Raw genomic sequence first — 20,000 nt, forward strand, 5'->3', positions numbered from 1 at the left:
GGAGGGAGGGAAGGAAGGAAGGAAGGAAGGAAGGAAGGAAGGAAGGAAGGAAGGAAGGAGGGAAAGAAGGAAGGAAGGAAGGAAGGAAGGAAGGAAGGAAGGAAGGAAGGAAGGAAGGAGGGAAGGAAGGAGGGAAGGAAGGAAGGAAGGAAGGAAGGAAGGGTGTCCTGGCTGGGGGTACTGACCATACAGCTGCCAGACCCGGACCTTGTCCTCGTAGGGGAGGTGGTACTTCAGAGGGTCGCCCACTGGGCCCTGGTAGTACGGCCTCATGATGGACTCCAGGGCCGAGGTGTGGGCAAGGCCGATGGCGTGACCAAACTCATGAACGCCACCGCAAACAGGTCCATCCCATGGGTCTCTATGGAGAGAGAGAGAGAGAGAGAGAGAGAGAGGGAGAGAGATAGAGAGAGAGAGAGATAGAGAGAGAGAGAGGGAGAGAGGGAGAGAGAGAGACAGAGAGATAGAGAGAGAGAGAGAGAGAGGGAGAGAGAGAGAGATAGAGAGAGAGAGGGAGAGATAGAGAGAGAGAGAGGGAGAGAGATAGAGAGAGAGAGAGAGGAAGAGAGATAGAGAGAGAGAGATAGAGAGAGAGAGGAGAGAGAGAGAGAGAGAGAGGGGGAGAGAGAGGGAGAGAGATAGAGAGAGAGGGAGAGAGAGAGAGAGAGAGAGAGAGAGAGAGAGAACGAGCAGGATGACAAATTAACTTCTGCAACAATGAGAGAAATCTTTTGACTGATGAATTTGTTCCTTGAACCCGAGCTCATGGAATGAGACTGAACCTCTGTTCCTGGGCTCTGTGCGTCAGTCAGACGATGTCTATTTTCGAGCCCGTTATCCGTGACTTCTGTTAAAATAGCAAGCCAATTATTCACCGCCTTCTTATTTCCCTCAGATGATAAAGTGGGAGAGTGTTTCCAGGCCTGTGCAGACGCCTAAAACCCAGCTCTTTGTGTCAGCCATCTTTTATCCACCTCTTTCTTCCCTATTTCAGCTCATCTCCATATACGGCGAGTTCTGAGGCCACGGAGATCTCAGGCGCTGTGAGGCGTGTCTCTGAGGGACAGGAAGACACCGCCGGTGTCTAGGAGACGGGGAGAGGACGTGGGTGAGTCGGGGATGGGGAGTAAAGATCCGCCTCTAAAATTGAGATTAGGGCTAGCCAATCTAAAGAGAGCCCCCTGTGTGTGTGTGTGTGTGTGGAGGGGTGTTAGTAAACATGTAAGTGCAGGCCAGATGGAGGTGTGTGTGTGTGTGTGTGTGTGTGTGTGTGTGTGTGTTGTGGGGTATTAAACATGTAAGTGCAGGCCAGATGGAGGTGTGTGTGTGTGTGGGGTGGGGGGTTGTGAGTAAACATGTAAGTGCAGGCCAGATGGAGGTGTGTGTGTGTGTGTGTGTGTGTGTGTGTGTGTGTGGGGCGGCGGGGGGGCAGATGGAGACGGTCCCTTTAGATTTGGGGAACACTATGAAACAAGTAAACAGATGGCACTGCAGGGTCTTGCAGGGCAGGTGTTCAGTTGTATGTGGAGGGTGCTAACGGCTAGCTAGGCGTGGCTTATGAGGCTCACTGCTGTAAGAAGCAGGTGTTCAGTTGTAGTGGAGGTGCTAACGGCTAGCTAGCGTGGCTTATGAGGCTCACTGCTGTAAGATGCAGGTGTTCAGTTGTATGTGGAGGGTGCTAACGACTAGCTAGCGTAGCTTTATGAGGCTCACTGCTATAAGAAGCAGGTGTTCAGTTGTATGTGGAGGGTGCTAACGACTAGCTAGCGTGGCTTATGAGGCTCACTGCTGTAAGATGCAGGTGTTCAGTTGTATGTGGAAGGTGCTAACGGCTAGCTAGCGTAGCTTATGAGTCTCACTGCTGTAAGATGCTCTGTAGACCCTGAGGTAAGTTTTAGCTGCAGATCTGCTGACTCAGACCGGGATTATAACGTTTATACCTTGGGAAGAGCGGTGGTGAAGCGAGTAATACAGCAGGGATTATCAAAGCCTGTGGAACGCTGCGCTCCAGATCAATGCTGGGTCAAAGGACTTAATTTTGTCCTCTTGGTTGATTGAAAAGTTGACTGCGCTCAAAAAACATGAAAGAATAAAACATAAAATGAACACAAAGAAGATGAGATGACAGTTGGGAAGCAAAGGGAACTGTTTAACTGTTTTAACTTTAATTAATGATAGGGCAGGGGTAGTCAAATACAAATGCTAAAGGTCCACCCCCCCCCCACCCCCAATAATCTAAAGGTCTGAGGTCCAGATTATGGACATGACTAATATTCTACAGGCCTTACTGTGGGACTGATGCAGGACTACTGGTGATCTCAATCTGCGCCTGATTAGAGATCAGGCCTCCAGCCCAGGAACAGTTCTGTCTCCCATAATTCAATGACCAATCAATGGGAAGTCACACAGGGGGGATGAGGCTCATTCATCCTGTCAGACTCACAGTGAAAACCAAAGAAATATAGGACACCCTTTCTCTTTTTGTCATTAATAAAGTTCACTTACTTTCTGCCAACTATGTGATGCAACCACAATGGTAATGAGCACTAGGAATAAAACATGGGCATTGATGCCTTGTATTGTAAGCCGTATTACTGTTTTGTTAGTAAATGATTATGTGCTGCAGGGAACAGATCACTCTCTTCTATCTGTGTTTTCTTCCTGCAACCAAGGATGCAAGCTTGTGCCTGGTTGATGAAAATCACCCTGTATCCGTGGAGCTGCTTAACAGCGGCCTCCTATCTAGAGATCTTAAGAAGCTCCATAAACTCATTCCACTGATCCAGCTTCTGGCAAGAGAAGAAGAAGCTTTGAACGAGACATTTGCAACTGTTAAACTCGCACAGCGCTGGCTTGTGAGTGGCTAACGATCCTCCAGGATGAGCTGGTTGATGTTGCTAGGTAAATGACTGAGGCCCCCTGCTGGAACTGCTGCCTCCACGACCTGGCCCTGGATGACCTGGCCCCTGGATGACCTGACCCCGGATGACCTGGTCCCGGATGACGATGGATGGATGGATAATACGTAGAGTACTACATCTGTCTTTTAAGAAAACAATTAGAATACAAATCACCATCCCCCCCCCCCCCCCCCCCCCACCGGTTCACCCACCCACCCAACAAAGGTGAATCAAACCATTTCCTGTCTCCTCTCCTCTTGTCTCCTTCCACTCCTCCTATCTCTCCTCCCCCTGTCTCCTCTCCTCACCACCTGTCTTATCTCCTCACCTCCTGTGTCCTCTCCTGTCCTCCTGTCTCCTCTTGTCTTATCTCTTCACCTCCTGTCTCCTCTCCTCACCTCCTGTCTCCTCTTGTCTTATCTCCTCTCCCCCTGTCTTATCTCCTCACCTCCTGTCTCCTTTCCTCACCTCCTGTCTCCTCTCCTCACCTTCTGTCCGATTTCATGCCGTTGATTTGTCTGGCTCTTATCTCTGAATTTTGAGGAGAGGTTTTGTTTCATAAGGTGGAAAAGCGCTATATAAGTGCAGTCCATTTACCATTTACCATTTACACACACACACACAACGTGTGTGTCATCCAAAACACAACCACTTAATAAGTCTTTTGTTTCAGCCAAGATAATCAGTCTGCATTAGTGAGAAAGCGGAGGAGAGATCATTAATAAAAGCAATCTGCCTGTCAAAATTAAAGCAGGATCCAATTACCTGACCCCCGAGTGGACGGCCCGGTCCATATGACCTCACTGGACCCGTTTCCCGTCAATCAAGCGTCAGTGAGCGGCTTAGCTGGCTTAAACGGAGCATTAAGCATCCTGCTAGCTTCACTCTTCTCGTAATCCCTCGTTTCAATTCACCGTTCAAATTAGTAGATGGCTCTCGAAGGGGAGAGGCTGTAAGGTATTCGGAAGAACAATTGACTGATAGATGTTTCCAGAGAATAGGGTGGAGGGGAGGGGGGGTTGCAAGGCAAAAGCAATTACTCAACTTCTTATCCCTCTGATAAGGTCTATCCTTCTTAAACAGATTAACGCCACAAAATATGCTGAACAGCCAAGATTCACTTTCCCTTCTTTCTTCTTCTGACCGTACAGCTTGACACGTTCAGGTGAAAATGATCTCCTTGTTAGAAAGTTTACCACACTCGAGATAATCGTGAGACAGACATAAATACAGATTCCTGCCTTTATAATTAGATTCAGTCTCAGTGAGTCATACTAACAAACAAAGCAGCACAAAGAGACACTAGATTCATTGTTCCTAACAAAACCGAACTGTAATCTGCAGAATAGCAGAGTAGTTGCTCATCATCATCAAGATCTTCATCTTCTTCTTCTTCATCATCTTCTTCTGCTTCCACACCTTCTTCTCCACCTCATTAGTCTCGCGATGGGGAGACGGATCTGGTGTCCAACCATCAGCAGAAAGACCAGGACTACGCCTCCCATTCATCTATTACAACCCATTAACTACTCCTCCCATTCATCTATTACAACCATTAACTACTCCCCCATTCATCTATTAGAACCCATTAACTACTCCTCCCATTCATCCATTACAACCCATTCACTACTCCTCCCATTCATCTATTACAACCCATTCACTACTCCTCCCATTCATCTATTACAACCCATTCACTACTCCTCCCATTCATCTACTACAACCCATTCACTACTCCTCCCATTCATCTATTACAACCCATTAACTACTCCTCCCATTCATCTATTACAACCCATTCACTACTCCTCCCATTCATCTATTACAACCCATTACAAAGAATAGGAAACTGTTATAGCTACAGTTTGAAATGGTAGGCTAAATTGTAAAAGAATTTAGCTTGAAAGAAGACATTAGGCTATTTAATGAATTTCAGTTTTTATTTCTGATGAATATACTTGTACCAGCGGTCTCATGTGTTGATTCTGCTAACGTCACGATCAATAATAAATCAATGTAGTTGCAGCTACTATTCAAACCCCTCTGCTCACAGCAGATAATGAAAACATGAGCTGGAAAAACCATCCAAATGGAGATATCTGTCTTTGCAAAAGAACCCCTCACATATGTTGTACAGAATTTCATTGGACCGGTTTATCTGTAGAAATTAGTTTGTTGATCACAAGGTCGAACAAACTGCTGGGTTTAATAAGGAATATAATACCCAAAGCCACCGACACACAAAACCAAATCTAGCCTACATTCCACACAATACTTTGTCAGTTATATGTGTGTGTGTGTCATAAGTCATATGGCACTCTTAAATAAGATGAACAGTAGGCTGAATTGTGTTTAAACTGATGCTGTTTTAAACGCCTCAGTCTCACACCCACCACAGTTTCATAATATAATATAATAATGACAGAACCCGAGAAGGGTCTTTATTCGGACACACAGTGACACATTGCACACATAGTGAGAGGTGACACGGCACACACACACACACACACACGCGCACACACACACACACAAGCGCAATTCTCGGGTGTCGCCAGTGGAAATTGTTCAGTGCATTTCTCCCAGCTGTCCTCCTCCAGGCGCCAGGCGCCGCCATCGGCGCTCAGGGACCAAGTCTGAGTACTGCGTCACCGTGCTGCACGTGACCAATCCTGGGCTTCAGCGTCTTGCTCAAGGACACTTCGGAATACTCCGGAAGCTGGGATGGAACCGGGATCCTTGCGACCCCCAGCGGTCGATCTACCTCCCGAGCTACAGTACGCGCCGCCCGATAATCACAGTGGGGATTGAACCCATTTGAACCTATGATTTTTATTTTAAGAGACCGACGCCTTAATTGCCGCTCGGCGACCACGCCAGCTTTCCTTCAATCTCCGCCGCAATGACTTCTGTTTCACAACAGGAATCGCCGTCGTTGTGGACAGGCAGTCATCATTTATGAATGGAAGAACGAGGCGCTTCACTGAACCTTTATAGGTGTAGAGGCCGGGATAGGAGGCTGATAAACGTGGGCACATTTCCAGCTGGACATAAAGGGGAAATTGGGTGCAGGTGTGCAGACGGTTTTATAAATCAGAATTTGTGTGTGTGTGTGTGTGTGTGTGTCAGTGGAGGCTCGTCCATTGAGGCAGGGGAGGACAGTCCTCCTCGGTTTTTGGAGAGAAGAGAGGGATTCAAATAGAAATATGTGAAATATATAATAATGACATTTCAACCCAGCAACCACAAACCACATGACTCATTTGGTCAAAGAAAATCAGCAACGGGAGGTGAATACTTCTTATAGACTGTAAATACTGTATAGCAATGAGATGATCAACATGGTAAATAAAGCTTTAGTTGGGTCTGATTAACCTACCTGCTCTACTGTAATATTGAGCAATGCTTTCAATTCTAACTGTGTCATTGTCTGGCCAAGACACAGCGGGTATGATGATGTTGAGAACATTGAGAACCAAATTAAACTAAATGGTTATGAACTTCAAACCAAAAATCTCTCAGTTTTTCACAATGAAAGGTTTAATGTTGTTCAGTGTGCCTCATCTCTTTCAATTAATTCATGTCTGTGTGCTACCTACCTACAAAGTATGGCCAATAGCATGGTTTTAATCTACTTTTTTCATCTTGTAGGTCAAAGTAGCAGACGTTTCTACAAAATGAAAAGGAGGAGGAATGGTGACATAGCAAGCGTTCTCCTCCCCAAACGGAGGCGGGGAGAGGGGAGCAGCTGAGAACAAGGAGAGAGGAGTTGGAGAAAGAACGAAGAGAGAGGTTTGGGAGAAAGACAGAAGAGAGAAGTTGGGAGAAAGAGGAGAAATGAGCAACAAAGAGAGTGAGGGATGTGAAGAAGGACACTGGAGAGATGGAGCCGTTGAGCGAGAAGAAAGGAATTCAGAAAGAGGGGGAGAGCAAGACGGTGATGGAAAGAGGGACGCTAAATGGACAGACAGACAGTGATGGAGAGAGGGACACTAAATGGACAGACAGACAGTGATGGAGAGAGGGACACTAAATGGACAGACAGACAGTGATGGAGAGAGGGACACTAATGGACAGACAGACGGGAATATTCTACCGCCTGGACATGATGAAACTGCAACATCACAGAACAACGGAGTTTCCTTGAGATCCGAATCTTGTGACTGAACACAATTCATTGTGATGAAAATAAGATTGTCACAGGTGCCGCAGAACGCAAAGTACACCAACCCACGTAAAACCATTCAAAATGAATCGTTGGCAAGAATAGTGCAAGAGGAAATGATAAATGAGGTTAAAGCCTGCTGCTACTTTGCATGCGGAGACCTTATGCAAAGGTTGTCTGTTGCTGAGTGCTCGAGGGAATTCGGGATGACCCCAATCCTGGCAGAGGTAAAAGCTCCAGGACGACTTCGCCAAATTTACCTGAGGCATCGCACGAAAGAGAACAAGCTTGATGCACTGTGGAACACTAATTAAACCGTGGTAACAGCATTTCTACCATCATCAAACTGAAAACCGCCACAAATCCATCAAGGAAGTTGATGGCAAAGAAGCCTTTAGGGTGAAGAGCATACGGGCTTTAAACCCGTCAAGACGCAACTTCTTGAAGGAAGAAATGGTTTTGTTGTTGCCAGAAGCACATGGCTCAGATATGCAAGGCATGAAAATAGAGCTAAATCAGTCAAGAAGACTTTTTGAAAGAAACACAGCAAATGGAAAAGAGAATTCCTCTTTGATGGATTGCTGTATCCTTTTAAGGAGCTTCTGGTTGAGCTTTTTTCGTTTGTGTTTTGCCAGCGCGTAGTGCTGGGTATGAGCGCGGCTTCTCCACCTAGAAGCTTGTTAAAGATCATACACGATCAACAAAGGCAGGTGAGCGGTTGAGAAATGTATCTGTGCTCAGCAGTGGGTGAACATACAGCGCTGAACCTGAACATGCAGCACTGGACCTGAACATACAGCGCTGGACCTGAACATACAGCGCTGGACCTGAACATGCAGCTCTGGACCTGAACATACAGCTCTGGACCTGAACATGCAGCGCTGGACCTGAACATGCAGCTCTGGACCTGAACATACAGCGCTGGACCTGAACATGCAGCGCTGGACCTGAACATACAGCACTGGACCTGAACATGCAGCTCTGAACCTGAACATACAGCTCTGGACCTGAACATGCAGCTCTGAACCTGAACATACAGCTCTGGACCTGAACATGCAGCTCTGAACCTGAACATACAGCTCTGGACCTGAACATGCAGCTCTGAACCTGAACATGCAGCTCTGGACCTGAACATGCAGCGCTGGACCTGAACATGCAGCTCTGGACCTGAACATACAGCGCTGGACCTGAACATGCAGCGCTGGACCTGAACATACAGCACTGGACCTGAACATGCAGCTCTGAAACTGAACATACAGCTCTGAACATGTTTGTTAAACACTTTGCATAACAACCGCTGCCTGAATTGGCCTGGAAAGCTAGGGGGGAAACAGAGTGAAAATGTGGTGAAAATGATAAATATGATGTTAGAAATATATGCAATTCAATTCAACACACACACCCAGCACTACCAAATACCCCCCTAGGGGGTCATTAAAGTATTTATCTCTCTATCTATCTGGGGGTGTGTGGGTTTAGTGGATGTCCTTGATCTTTCCAAACCTTAGAGTTATTAGCAGAAGTGATTGAATGTTTTAAGTAAAGACTATATTATGTGAAATGTTGAACGCTTGTGAAGAATGAGGAAAGTTGTTACAGTTGGCAATCAATAAATATGTATTGTCAAAAAATGTTTTAATTGTGAGTCTTTATTGCATGCAAGGACTGGATTAAGTGTTCTGATAAAGATCTGGCAGGCCCGGGACATCCTGCCCCCCCCTACCCAGTGACTATTCAATGGGAGGTCATGTAGGGAGGAACATGGTTTGTTTAGACTGCTTCCTGTCAAAGTCACAGTAAATCTGACAAAACCCTTTTAGCAAGGACTACTTTTGTGAAATAGGACTTTGTGGAAAACATGAATTCTTTCTCTCCTTCAGACTGATTTTTAAGTCTCTCTTTCCACCCTGTTCCACTTTGCCAAGTACCTCCCCTCTGTCCGCCTCTCCCTCATCCCCTCTAGAGAATTTCACAGAACCCCCCCCCCCACACACACACACACACACACACACTACCTGCCGTGAGCCATCAGCCAGGCCCTGGTCTAGGCTGCCTACATCACCCCTCCTCTCCTCCTCTCCTCCTCTCCTCCTCTCCTCCTGCCATGGTCAGGTCCTCACCCCTCCCCCCCCCCCTCCTCCTTTCCTCCTGCCATGGTCAGGTCATCACCCCTCCTCCCCCCCTCTCCTCCTCTCTTCCTTCCATCTTATAGACGAGAGAGAGAGAGAGAGAGAGAGAGAGAGAGAGAGAGAGAGAGAGAGAGGAATGACAGTGGGAAACACATCAGCTGGTATAGATAATGATGAATGAACGCATCTGTTTGGAGTTTTGAATGACCACACACACACACACACACACACATACACACGTTTTATGTTGCGTCATGTCCACTTCCCCCGCGGGGACCGATCGAGGACGTGGTCTCACTCACCCGGTGACCTGAAGGTCCAGGCCTCGTCATCGTCGAAGTGCGTGTCCCCGGCCGTGAACCTCTCCCCGGGGAAGAAGGCGTGGGCGACCGTGCCCCCCGGCCCGTCGAACGGATACCCGTCGTCGTGGTCGGCCTTGGTGAAGTCGATCTGGATGTCGGCGTCGTTGCCCGCCACCTCGTGGAAGTTGAGGGGCGCGATGTCGCTCCAGACCTTGAGGGCGTAGTACATGAGGGCGCGCACCGTGTCCCTCCCCAGGAGAGCCGACTCCTTAGGGAATGTTCTCACTCTGGGGGGGGGGAGAGGAGAGGAGGAGAGGGGGGGGGAGAGGAGAGGAGGAGAGGGGGGGGGAGAGGAGAGGAGGAGAGGGGAGGGGAGAGGAGAGGAGGAGAGGGGGGGGAGAGGAGAGGAGGAGAGGGGGGGGGAGAGGAGAGGAGGAGAGAGGGGGGAGGAGAGGAGGAGAGGTCAGAACTTCTTAAAACTCACCTCGTTAACGTGGCCTTTGACCTCTAGCTTCCGTTTCTTAATGTTGTGTGTCTCTGTCTACCATGTTTGTCTCTTGTGTCTCTGTCTACCATGTTTGTCTCTTGTCTGTTCTGCCCCTATGTAAAGCGACCTTGGGTTTTATGAAAGGTGCTATATAAATGAAAGTTATTATTATTATTATTATTAGAATAGAGAGCCTAAGCGGAAGCAGGAAGAGCCGTCCCATGGGAACTTATTTCGGAATAAGAAATATGTACTGTAGTGAACGGTGATAAACAAATAATTTCTTGATCCTGTTTGTATTGTGCCATGACCGTACACATATGATGTTTGTGAATTTAAAACAGGTTTCTCTCTCTCTGTCTCCCTCTCACTCTCACCCCCCAAACATCTTCTACTAGGCAATCCGTTTAGCAAGGTGATGAGAGACAGTGAGAATCTTCTTAAATTACAATCTTTTAAAGCATCACTATAATTACTATAATATAGCATTACTTTTACCCCCCCCCCCCACACACACACACACCTCCCCAAAGAGCTATTGCTTTTTGTCTTTTATGTGTCACCATCTGTCAACCGATGTATTCAACCAATTTATATTTAGTTATGACACTTATTACTTAGAAAAACAGTAACAAAAAATCCAAACAAAAACGAACTAAATTCAAGGCTTTTGGAAGGGCCCCCCCTCTCTTGGGGCCCTGGGTGGTGTGTACTCTTTATCCCCCCAGTCCGGCCCTGGATGTGACGCTCACCACTGTGTTATTAATCATAAGGTGGCCATCTCTTTCTCTGATGCGTCACTATCACTGTGCTGCCACTCAGACTGCGAGCAGCCAGCCAAGGTCACAGGGACGGTCCCCAGCATCCCGGACGAGCCGCCAGCCGCCGGGGCAAACAAGGAATGTTTACACCACTGTCTGGGTACTTACATGAAAAACACATTGCCCCACATGACCCTGTAGAGCCCATCTGTGAGTGTGAATCCCATTAGCCCCCCCCACCACACACACACACACACACACACACACACACGGCAGCCGTTTGTCTGCCTCTAAAAACAGCTACAGTATGCCGAAATGATATTATGGAGAATGTAGTGTGTAGAAATTGTAGTTTCACCACCTCCCTTGTAATTTCACCACCTCCCTCAACCTTTCACCTAGCTGTGCTAACCTCAATTATGACAGGATGACCTCTCCAGGAGGTCGAGACACCTAGACGTTGTCTGCTCCAGAATAACCATTCTTTGTTCCATTGTCCCTGCAAGATTTACCGCCCTTTCTCATATCACGTGTCAACTTTTGACCATTGTTGATGTCTGCCATTTATTATGACATGTACAGATGGGTTAGCCAATCACATCCCTGAAAGCGTCATACCTGTGTATTGCTTGAATATAAGGCGGCGCAGGACAAGCCTACTCCACTTCTGCTGGATGCCACTCACGTGCGTTATCCTGGACGTCCTTGCGCTCGTATGTTTTCTCAATAAATCATTTAGCGAACCTTGGCAAATCCTTTTTGACTTTAGATCAAATAATAATTCTACAAGAAACTTTCCACAAGGTGGGTTTGCTGGAATAGCAGCAGTATTTTGTGCAGAGCTTGAAGGGGAATAGAGAACGAGGAACGCAGGTCTCATAGGCCAGTGACTGAGACAGGGATGGAACTGTGGACTGTGACCCCTGACCTCTTTCAACTCTGACTGGGAATGCACTGTACGTCTAGATTTGCTAACTGTCAACTGGAGACTGGCGGTGTGTGTGTGTGTGTGTGTGTGTGTGTGTGTGTGAGTGTGTGTGTGTGTGAGAAAAAAGTTTTGGGCTGAAAAAAGTGAACAAGTGAACTTTTTATATTATAAAAAGTCCTGACCCACCTAAATCCGAAATGGAACAGGGCCATAATCACTGTTATTAATTACACCTGTGTTTACCCTGCAAAGACATGTCAAAATGTCTGCTGGGAAAATGGTCTACTAGGTCAGCAGCTGTTGTTGGTGTCTATTGTAACGCTGTTACCTCTGACATTGTTCTCCGTCTCTCCCACCTCCCACCCCCACTTCCCAGACTAAAGGAACCTTTGCCTCCCACCTCCCACTTCCCAGACTAAAGGAACACGTCTCTCCCACCTCCCACCCCCCACTTCCCAGACTAAAGGAACACGTCTCTCCCACCTCCCGCCCCCCACTTCCCAGACTAAAGGAACCCGTCCCTCCCACCTCCCACTTCCCAGACTAAAGGAACCCGTCTCTCCCACCTCCCGCCTCCCACTTCCCAGACTAAAGGAACCCATCTCTCCCACCTACTGCCCCCCACTTCCCAGACAAAAGGAACCCGTCTCTCCCACCTCCCACTTCCCAGACTAAAGGAACCCGTCTCTCCCACCTCCCACTTCCCAGACTAAAGGAACCTGTCCCTCCCACCTCCCGCCTCCCACTTCCCAGACTAAAGGAACCCGTCTCTCCCACCTCCCGCCTCCCACTTCCCAGACTAAAGGAACCCGTCTCCCCCACCTCCCGCCTCCCACTTCCCAGACTAAAGGAACCCATCTCTCCCACCTCCCGCCCCCCACTTCCCAGACTAAAGGAACCCGTCTCTCCCACCTCCCGCCTCCCACTTCCCAGACTAAAGGAACCTGTCCCTCCCACCTCCCGCCCCCCACTTCAGACAGAGCAGGAGAGTGAATTTGCAGGAGCGAAGACCTCAATCACTGCTCAACTAAGCTCTGCTCTCCGCACCTGAAGTGATTCATCTGACTGCTAACGAGCACGAGGACGCTGTCTGCAGAATGCTGTCTGCAGGGTAATAATGGGCTAACATTGTGTGATGAATTGAGCTTGATTGTGTGTGAGTGACTGTGTGTGTGTGTGTGTGCGCGCCTCTGTGTGTGCTGGTACATGCATGTGTGCGCTGGTGCATGCGTGTGTGTGTGTGCGTAATAGTAGGGGAGTTGGGTGTGTGTGTGAGTGAGTCAGTGTGTGTGTATGTGACTAGGAAGCTCTGTATCCTCTGTGGTATTAACGTTAGGGCCGCCTCAGTGCCTTAGATTGCTGTCCCCACAGCTGGGACCGCCAGCTCCTGTTCCAGCCCGGCCCATCAATCTTCATCCCAACATCGAATCACACGCTTTCACACACCATTTAACCAAGGTCTGGCCTATTGCAGCGTCCTACACAGAACCTAACAGCCAATCCCAAGCCATCATCAAGCTGTTACTGTTCCAAGCTATGCTAAACCGTGTCTATAGCAGGTAACTCCTTATTGGCTATCATTGAGCCATAAATCATTAATGATTACATTCAAATGAGTCAACTGTCAGCTGACGCCAACAGCTGTCAACTGTGCGCTTTTAGAGGCTTGGCTGCGTTCCGAAACACGAATCGCATACTTCCATACTACTGTAAATAGTGTGCCAAAAGCGATGTCGTATGTCCCAACAGGGCCGGACTGGATGAATATTTAATGCCGGGAGTCATGGCCAAGTCAGGCCACAAGCTGAGCCGGCGCGAGGACAACGGGAAAACTCCCGGTGCTCCAGATGGCCAGTCCGCCCCTGTGTCCCAAAACATAGTACTGTATGCCACATGCAGTATGGCAAAAATACCAGGATGTCCTACTAAATCCAGTCGTATGTTGCAGTATGCAAGCCAGCACACTTTTCTGGCTATTCTGACCCACAATCCTGTGCTCAGCGGAAATTATGTCACATGTGCGAGTCGTGCCGGAGGTGTTTTCATGAATCCCAGCTGTGGACAAATCTCGCTTCATGGACGATGACGGATGAGGTCAAACTTCAAGGTGCAATGTTATGACAAGGTAGTATATCCCACTTGGCATACTGTGTGCAAAGTACAGCCATACTGGTAGTAAACAGTAGAAGTATGTGAGTTGGAATGCGGCCCTCGCTCCTGTCCCGGCTTCAGCAGCCATGTCCAGCTGTTGTATTTATCATGCTGCTCCTCGTTCCAGCCACCCGTCGGCGGGAATTACACCATGCCGTCGGGAATTACACCATGCCGTCGATGCTCCTCCCTCCGGCCGTGATGCCCCAAAAATAATTCTACCCCCTGCGACCACCGTGGCTTTTGTACCCCTGTTACCATCTAAATCTCAAGGTAAGTTTAAAAACACCAGTGGTCTCCTGTCGATTTCTTGATACTCCGAAATGAATTCAATCGAGGCTGCGTTGATATCAATAACGCGTCACGCTAGTGGTATACTGCCTGCTAGGCTTTGATGTGAGGGGAAACTGGGACACGCAACCAGCTGCAAGGACTGCTGCTGTGCTGTGATTCGTTGAGAGCGCCGGCAAGCAAACAAGCTCTGAATTGACAATATCGATAGCTAATAAATGACACGGTTCAAAATGCCTTAGCTATCGAGCCATTGCCCAACTATTCTTCTTTTTCTACAAAATAATTTCTAGAGCAGAGAAAGTCTCTTTGTGCCGGGTGATGGCTAACATGAGGAAAGAATGGTTATTTAAATATCACCGTCAAGAAGAAAAAATATATCTGAGCACTCGTCCAAAATAGCCAGTGAAAAAAAACCTGTGGTCCCGGAAACCCATCTCATGGTCAACCATGGAGAGATCTTCTCCAGAGCCCCATCTGCGAGGTTTGATGACTGTCAGAGCTCGTGTTTAAATAAGTGAGTGAATAAACATCTAACTTATCACTCTGCAAATCCGTTAGCCTACCCATTGGTCATTTTGATTGTAATGATGTCACCAGTAGCCATAGCCTACAAGTAGGCTCTCAAAATGAAAGCAAAATGTTACCCAAAAAACGGTTTACCCCGTTAATTGCAAACAATTGGAAAATACCTATTCATGTTAGGGATATATAGTTGAGGCCTATATATAGTCGAGGTCTTTGCAAAATAGAATATATTTTGAAGTGTTGATTATGTGGTTGCATACAGGCGAGATGCCAGTCAAACAGTCTCATGACCTTCCTCAAACATGAGCGCTTCACGCTGTTCTCCAGTCATGTCCAGATTGATAAACGCCTTTGTGGAAATGGCCAGACGCCCAGTTTTTTGTTGTACGTTATTTTAGTAAATGAGCCAAACATGTCTCCAAATGTGTCCCTCCTCCAGTCCCCTTTGTAGTGCTCCAGCCTGTCTTTTTAAAAATCTTTTTGTTTCCTTAGGTTCCAAATATATTCTCTATTGTGAGCAGCTCTCTCACCTTGGCTGTGTGCCTGATTGTTTCACAGTAAAACAGAGACAGGATTTCACACTCCAATGCAATAATTTTATTTCCCAAAGTTTTGGCGTCAAGCTGCGCGCTTCCGAGCTGCCAGAATAGTGCTTGCACATCACTTAGAAGAACGGGAACTAGATTGATTCTGAGATGCTGCTGATTTGCCACAGGTGCATCACATTACCTCATTATCCATTCTTCCACGGCGGCGAAGCCAGAATATGCATGAGACGGATACTTTTATACGAGCCGCAACATTTCTCAACACGTTTATATCTGCAATATCAAAAAGACAATTTAACATTAATATTTATAATATCAAAAGAGAATTTAAGTTCAAATGCGCTGGTTTAAAAGAGGGTTTTAATTAAAACACTCAAGAAGAAAACCAATTAAACCCTGGAAGCCACACACAACATTGATAACGAACCGACAGAGAACACAGGAGGGCAAATATACTCTGGGAGAGCAATCAAGGAACAACGTACAGGTGTGCAACCAGACATAATGAGACACAGGGGCAGACAATCACCCAGACAAGGACATGGAGGGATTCCAACAAGACACCAACACAAGGACACAGGAACAAAGACACAAGGGGAGGGAACAGGGAATGAGAAAGGACTAGCCTTTACATGGTAACCGCCCCAGCCCATTGAGCTACCGGGGCGCCCCAATATAACACAATATAATATAATGCAAAACGCGCAATCGAAGCAGAAGGGCGTGTGGCGAGCGTCGACAGCGTGCACCTGTCTGAAACAGCTCTTTATAACCCCCCTCACTCCCCCGCCCACAGGGACGCTGCAGGAGACCGCCGCGCTTTCCAGGGCTGCTTTGCATTATTATCATTTAATGCAACACATTACGTACGAGTACCATTCATATTAAGCACCTTTGTAAATTCGCCATCTGTATTTCCCGAGCCCACCCCCCCAGGTGTTTAGATGTGAAAGAGCCGAGCGGTCTCTGTGTGAGCTCCATAGTCTAACGCACTGAATGGTGTCTAATCCGCCATATTGAACAATCACAAACGCGGTGTCTGGACTCGGCAGACAGACACTCCCGCAGGGAGGCGCAGCTAGTGGACAGTGAAGGAGACAGCTGAGCTGGAGAGAGCAGGAGGAGGAGGAGAGAGAGAGAGAGAGAGAGAGAGAGAGAGAGAGAGAGAGAGAGAGAGAGACAGAGAAAGGGAGGCTGAGAGAGAGAGAGAAAGAGAGGGAGGCTGTGAGAGAGAGAGAGAGAGAAAGGGAGGCTGTGAGAGAGAGAGAGAGAGAGAGAGAGAGAGAGAAAGGGAGGCAGAGAGAGAGAGAGAGAGAGAGAGAGAGAGAAAGGGAGGCAGAGAGAGAGAGAGAGGCTGAGAGAGAGAGAGAGAGGCTGAGAGAGAGAGAGAGAGAGAGAGAAAGGGAGGCTGAGAGAGAGAGAGAGAGAGAGAGAGAGAGAGAGAGCCATGAAGCACGGTCTGTGTGTGTGTGTGTGTGTGTGTGTGTGTGTTTATAAGAGTGATAGGAGAGAGAAAGAGAGAGAGAGGCAGAAGGAGTGGAGCTGCTGGTAACATCATTCTCGATCTTGCACCCTGCCTGTCACACATACAGAAACACACACACACACGCAAACACACACAAATACACACACACACAAACACACACACACACACACGCAAACACACACAAATACACACAAACACACTCCTCCGGTTCTCTCCTACAGTAGTTCACCCACCCCCTCCCTCACAGCCCGCTCTGAGCCTGGAGAACGTTCCATCTCTGACAGATGTGAGCCTGGAGAACGTTCCATCTCTCACAGATGTGGGCCTGGAGAACGTTCCATCTCTGACAGATGTGAACCTGGAGAACGTTCCATCTCTGACAGATGTGGGCCTGGAGAACCCTCCATCTCTCACAGATGTGGGCCTGGAGAACGTTCCATCTCTGACAGATGTGAACCTGGAGAACCCTCCATCTCTCACAGATGTGAGCCTGGAGAACGTTCCATCTCTGACAGATGTGGGCCTGGAGAACCCTCCATCTCTCACAGATGTGAGCCTGGAGAACGTTCCATCTCTAACAGATGTGGGCCTGGAGAACGTTCCACCTCTAACAGATGTGAGCCTGGAGAACCCTCCATCTCTGACAGATGTGGAACCTGGAGAACCCTCCATCTCTCACAGATGTGAGCCCGGAGAACGTTCCATCTCTGACAGATGTGAGCCTGGAGAACCCTCCATCTCTGACAGATGTGAGCCTGGAGAACCCTCCATCTCTGACAGATGTGAGCCTGGAGAACCCTCCATCTCTGACAGATGTGAGCCCGGAGAACCCTCCATCTCTCACAGATGTGAGCCTGGAGAACCCTCCCTCTCTGACAGATGTGAGCCTGGAGAACCCTCCATCTCTGACAGATGTGACCCTGGAGAACTTTCCATCTCTAACAGATGTGCGCCGCTGCTGTTCACCCTCTGGATCACATTGTTACATATAGCTTAACCTTCACCTCTCTCACAATCCATATGGCTGGGACTAGCATAGCATAGCATAGCATAGCATAGCATAGCATAGCATAGCATAGCATAGCATAGCATAGCATAGCATAGCCTAGTCATCCATTCCTTTCCATGTATTTCAACACACTAAAACTATGACAGTGACTAAGACAGCTTGTATTTGTCTTCATCAAGCCAGCGGTCATTATAACGGCCAGCTTGCCTAGTCTGTCTGTCCAGCTCGCCGTCATCAGGCCCCAAATAAAAAAAACACTACGGATCACAAGTCAAGCCAAATCACGTACGACGCTCGAGAGAACTCGTCTTCATTTTATGTGAAAGCAATTAGTACGAAAAAAAGTCTCTCTCTGACTTATTCTAAAACACAAATTCTGTCAGATAGCAATTTATTATGAACGTAGCCCAGTTATGACAGTTTCAAGGAGTTTCAAGTACTTTACACAAAATTCAAGTACTTTTCAAATTGAAATTTGACATTCAAGCATTTTTAAGGATTTCCAGCACACATGGGCACGCTGAGTAGAGTCCAGTTGGGTGACAAAGTGCACTGTTCTATTCTGTAGCATGCTATTCTGTAGTGTGCTATTCTGTAGTGTGCTAGTCAGCAGTGTTTTGTTGTAGCGTACCTCCAGGACAGGTGTCTCTTCTCCCACTTGGTGGGCGGGGCCAGGCCTCTCCTCCTCCGGCCCGCGGGCCCCTCCGGCTCGGACAGGTCGGGCAGGGAACAGCGGGGGGTCTTCATCAGCCCCATGGTCGCTGGGTCTGACCACACACACACACACACACACAGACACACACACACACACACACACACACACACACACACACAACACTCCTCAAACACTACATCACTACTAGATCAGAAGGAAATATGAGTCTGTGTGTTGAGAGATAGGCGCGCACACACACACACACACACACTCACACACACACACACACACACACACACGTCCAAGCATGCATAAGGTCACATGTGTGCATAGACACATGGACACACACAAACACGCGCACGCACACACCCACGCGCGCACACACACACACACACATCTACACACACACACACACACACACACACACACACACACACAACACTCCTCAAACATTACATCACTACTCGATCAGCAGGAAATATGAGTCTGTGTGTTGAGAGATAGGCGCGCGCACACACACACACACACACACACACACACACACACACACACACACACACACACACACACGTCCAAGCATGCATAAGGTCACATGTGTGCATAGGCACATGGACACACACAAACACGCGCACACACACACACACACACACACACTCACCTAACACTCCCGTCTCCTCCAGGCCTCCGAACTTCTGCATGGCTTTGATGGCTCTGGTCAGGGCCTCCTGGGTCTGCAGCTGTCCAGTCACAGGGTCAGGGGGCGGGAGGTACCCAAACTTGCTCAGCCAATCCTGGAAGACGATAACAGGAAGTGTTAAGGGTCATTCCGAACATTCCTGACCCTTGAAAAGTTGGGAATGTGTACCTGTTCATATCTGAGAATACACAAAAGTATGTGTGCATATGTTGTGTGTGTGTGTATGTGTTTCACTGTGTGTGTGTGTACAGTGTGTGTGTGTGTGTGTGTGTGTGTGTGTGTGTGTATGTGTATGACTGTGTGTGTACAGTATGTGTGTGTGTATTTCAGTTAGTGTGGTAAACAGGCACCTCAGTGCTTGTAAGCTTAGTTGAAATAGAACCCGCCTTCACACACACACCGCCTTCACACACACACTGCCTTCACACACACACACACCGCCTTCACACACACACACACTCACCACCTTCACACTCACCACCTTCACACACACACCGCCTTCACACACACACACACCGCCTTCACACACACACACACTCACCACCTTCACACTCACCACCTTCACACACACACCGCCTTCACACACACACACCACCTTCACACACACACACACCACCTTCACACACACACACTGCCTAGCCCAGTTTCTGTGTGCCTGCGGAAAACACACCAGGCTTCAACCCCACATGGAGGCTGAGGCCGTGTGTCCACCAGAGCGTTTCTTCCTGAGCGCAGCGGATGTTTTTAATAGTTTACAATGGGAACGCAGCGTTTTTGGAAACGCCAGCAGCGTATTTTCTTCGCTGCGCCGTTGCACGACAAGCGTTTTTTATTATCATTAATTAGAAAATCCACCCGATATGAACGAAATTCACTAATAAACAAACAAACCTCCCTTTAATCATTCAAGTGTAACGAAGCATAAACATTGTCACCATGTTCGGTTGGGAATACGTCTCAAATCCAGAGTGT

The 20,000-nt window shown here is 48.0% G+C and overlaps 1 protein-coding gene across 1 annotated transcript in view; it reads right to left on the reverse strand.

The window, feature by feature from the left end:
• The window catches only part of mmp17a (matrix metallopeptidase 17a), a gene marked incomplete at both ends in the record, with an annotated part of 111,627 nt that overhangs the window by 467 nt on the left and 91,160 nt on the right, over positions 1–20,000 (reverse strand). The window contains 5 exon segments of the mRNA XM_084460181.1: positions 186–332; positions 335–361; positions 9,488–9,774; positions 18,308–18,443; positions 18,990–19,122. Of these exon segments, the coding sequence (XP_084316307.1) occupies positions 186–332; positions 335–361; positions 9,488–9,774; positions 18,308–18,443; positions 18,990–19,122 (730 nt within the window).

This window comes from Borostomias antarcticus (assembly GCF_949987555.1).
Source record: "Borostomias antarcticus genome assembly, chromosome: 30".
Lineage (NCBI taxonomy): Eukaryota > Metazoa > Chordata > Actinopteri > Stomiiformes > Stomiidae > Borostomias > Borostomias antarcticus.